This window comes from Ursus maritimus, unplaced genomic scaffold (assembly GCF_017311325.1).
Source record: "Ursus maritimus isolate PB19 unplaced genomic scaffold, ASM1731132v1 scaffold_4, whole genome shotgun sequence".
Classification (NCBI taxonomy): Eukaryota; Metazoa; Chordata; class Mammalia; order Carnivora; family Ursidae; genus Ursus; species Ursus maritimus.
Genome location: NW_024426552.1, coordinates 68,660,405 through 68,663,167, shown reverse-complemented (window position 1 = coordinate 68,663,167; position 2,763 = coordinate 68,660,405). Strand labels below are relative to the sequence as shown.

Genomic DNA, 2,763 nt, shown 5'->3' with positions numbered 1-2,763 from the left:
TGGGAAGGTGAAGTTCTGGGAATTTATTGGAGTCAGGGAGACCAATCTAAGCTACACTAACAAGAAAACACATTGTAAGCCAAAACCTGGAATAGTAAAATTAGTTGGTCTCTACTGGAACTTGCAAAGGTATACTTTTACAGAAACTACTCCCTTTCCATCTTAGAGGAGGAAGTTTTGCAGTTTGTTAACCCAACCAATAGGAAGCCTGGATGGATATTGGGGGAATTTCTTTTCCTGTTTTTTTTTTTAAAGATCTTATTTATTTATTGAGAGAGAGTGTGTGAGTGAGCAAGAGAGAGAGAGAGCACAAGCGAGGTGAGGGGCAGAGGGAGAGGGAGAAGCGGACTCCCCACTGAGCAGGGTGCTGGATGAGGGGCTGGATTCCAGGACCCTGGAATCATGACCTGAGCAGAAGGCAGACACTTAACTGACCGAGCCACCCAGGCGCCCCTTTCCCTACGTTTTGAAGCTGGTAGAGTACAGGATAATACGGTTTTCAAAAGCAGGACCAGAAACTGGTGGGGAATACGTCTGAAATCTGCTCCTTTCTGAATTTTGCACTGGATCCAGGGGTGTAGGTGAGGCTGGGGGAACTGCGGGTTTGCAGTTATAGACTAGAGCAGGGCACTGAGAACTTTTTCTGTAAAGGGTCAGATCAAAGTTTAGACTTTAAGGGCCATATGGTTCTGCTGCAATTGCTAAATTCTACCAATAACAGCGCAAAAGTGGCCACACAATGTGCAAATGAGCATAGCTATGTTACATGAGAACTTCACGGATACTGAAATTTAAATTTCATGTGTAGGTTTATGAATTAATCTTTTGATTTTTTTCGATCATTTAAAAATATAAAACCCGTTCAAAAGTGCATAAAGAAATGAAGGCTGCACTTGCCCACAGGCTACAGCGTGAAGACCCTTTATTTAGAGTCAGGGCTCCGCTACTCAATAGCCTTATATGCTTGGACCTCTACTGGCCTTAGGTTCCGCGTAAATTTCCTAAAATTGTGGCGCCGTTAATAAAACCTGACTCGCTTTAAAGTGCTTTGGAATTCGTGTAGGGCTATACTAGCCTTAGGCCGAAGTTACGGTAGCTGTCGCTCGACCAGTTCCCGCCCAGAAGCCAGTGCGCAGGCGCGCTGGAGGGCCGCTCTGCAGGGAGCGCGCAGCCGCGTCACATCTGGGCCCAGGGAGGCCCTGTTGCCCGGGCGACGGTTTCCCAGCTCCCTGCTGCAACCCGCCAGGCCTTCATCGCGATACACTAAGCCAAGAAGCCCTAGCCATGACCTCGTCCACCCCTGCGTCCTTCCCTATGGGCACAGCCGACGGGTTGCCTGAGACTGAGAAGAACGCAGGGGAGTCCGAGAATACCTACATTCTGCGGCCCATTTTCCAGCAAAGGCGGGTAACGGATGGGTTGTGTGTGTGTGTGGGGGGCGTCCTACGAGCTGCTGGGTCAGGCAGGCAGAGATCGCCTGGAAGCCCGGGCATCGGGAAAGTGCGCGGGGACCCGCGGGGTGGGCGGGGCGGGACTGAAGAAGGAGGGGCGGGGCTGGGCTGGGGACGCAGGGTGGGAATGGTGAAGGAGGTGGGCTGGGGGAGGGAGGGGCGGAGCGGGGCTGGAGAGGGTGGAGCGGGCTGGGGGACAGAGGAAGGTACCGGGTGGAGTGGAGCAGGGAGGGAAGGAGGGTGGGGCTGGTCTGGGGACGTAGGGGCGAGCCAGGGAGGGGGCGGGCCGGAGCTGGAGAAGAAGGGGCAAGCCAGGAGGGTGGGACGCTATCTTTCTTGAGCTTCCAGCTGCTCTGCGCAGCTGAGGACCCGACCTGCAGTTGCAGTGTTAGGGCGCCGGGAGCGCCTAAGGCTAGCGCAGTGGGAATGGTTGGCCCTAGGAGACCCTGGACGTGGGCAGAGGAAAGGAGATGGGTGGAATAGAGAGAAGAGCAGTAAAGAAGCGCTTTGCATCGAATGCCATTCAGCCATTTCGAGGGTTACTGTGTGCATACGTGTGCCAGAATACGCTTACTCGAAGTCTTACCCAGGTATCATCTGATGTTCTTGGCCCACCACCGTGATACCTTCCCAGAATTAAAGTACACAGTCTAGTGCAGAGGACAGTCCGCTAGGGCTCTAGGGCCCATCACTCAGTTCATTTTCACAAGATAAAAAATTAAATAAAAAAAACAGAGCCCCTCTGTTGCTTGAAACCGGACTACTGAATCAAATGCTTGGCAAATACTGGAAGCCAGGGACTTTGGTTATAATGTGATAAAAAAAATTTCATGCAGTACTTTTTTTTTGGTGGGTAGAATGGACATAAAAAAAGGTATGTTCAGTTATCATGGTAAAAGTTTCTAAATGCATAGAATGCCATTCGCCTGCATTTCTGTTGTAAAAGAGAACAAAAGCAGAACAAAATTAACATATTATGAAGGAATAATCCTATGAGATTATTTGTGATTTGTTTGAAGAAAACTTGACATTTCACTGAAAATGAGAAAGGCTTAAGTGGAAGAGCCAGATATAGTATATTTGTTAATAGGAAAACCCCTTTTAGAACAGATCAAATCTTGGAAATTTGTCAATGATTCTAAAGTTCATCTGTGAGAATAACCAGGCAAGAGAGCAAAGAAAACACTGTTAAAAGTAATAAGGTTTGCTTCAGAATTTAAATTAAAAAAAGGAACAGCCCCCCCCCCCCAATAAGGGACCACTAGGGCTACCAAATGTTATACTGCATTATAAGCTGAAAACCTAAAACATT

The 2,763-nt window shown here is 48.9% G+C and overlaps 1 protein-coding gene across 2 annotated transcripts in view; it reads left to right on the top strand.

The window, feature by feature from the left end:
• The first annotated feature begins 1,145 nt into the window (after positions 1–1,145).
• Positions 1,146–2,763, top strand: part of DYNLT2B (dynein light chain Tctex-type 2B) — a 21,304-nt gene continuing 19,686 nt past the window's right edge. Inside the window, exon 1 of one of the 2 annotated variants that reach the window (XM_008708388.2) lies at positions 1,146–1,403. In XM_008708388.2, coding sequence (XP_008706610.2) covers positions 1,285–1,403 — 119 coding nt within the window. In that variant the 5' untranslated portion in view covers positions 1,146–1,284. The remainder of the gene's footprint in view (positions 1,404–2,763) is intronic. The other variant, XM_008708389.2, reaches the window with a different exon arrangement.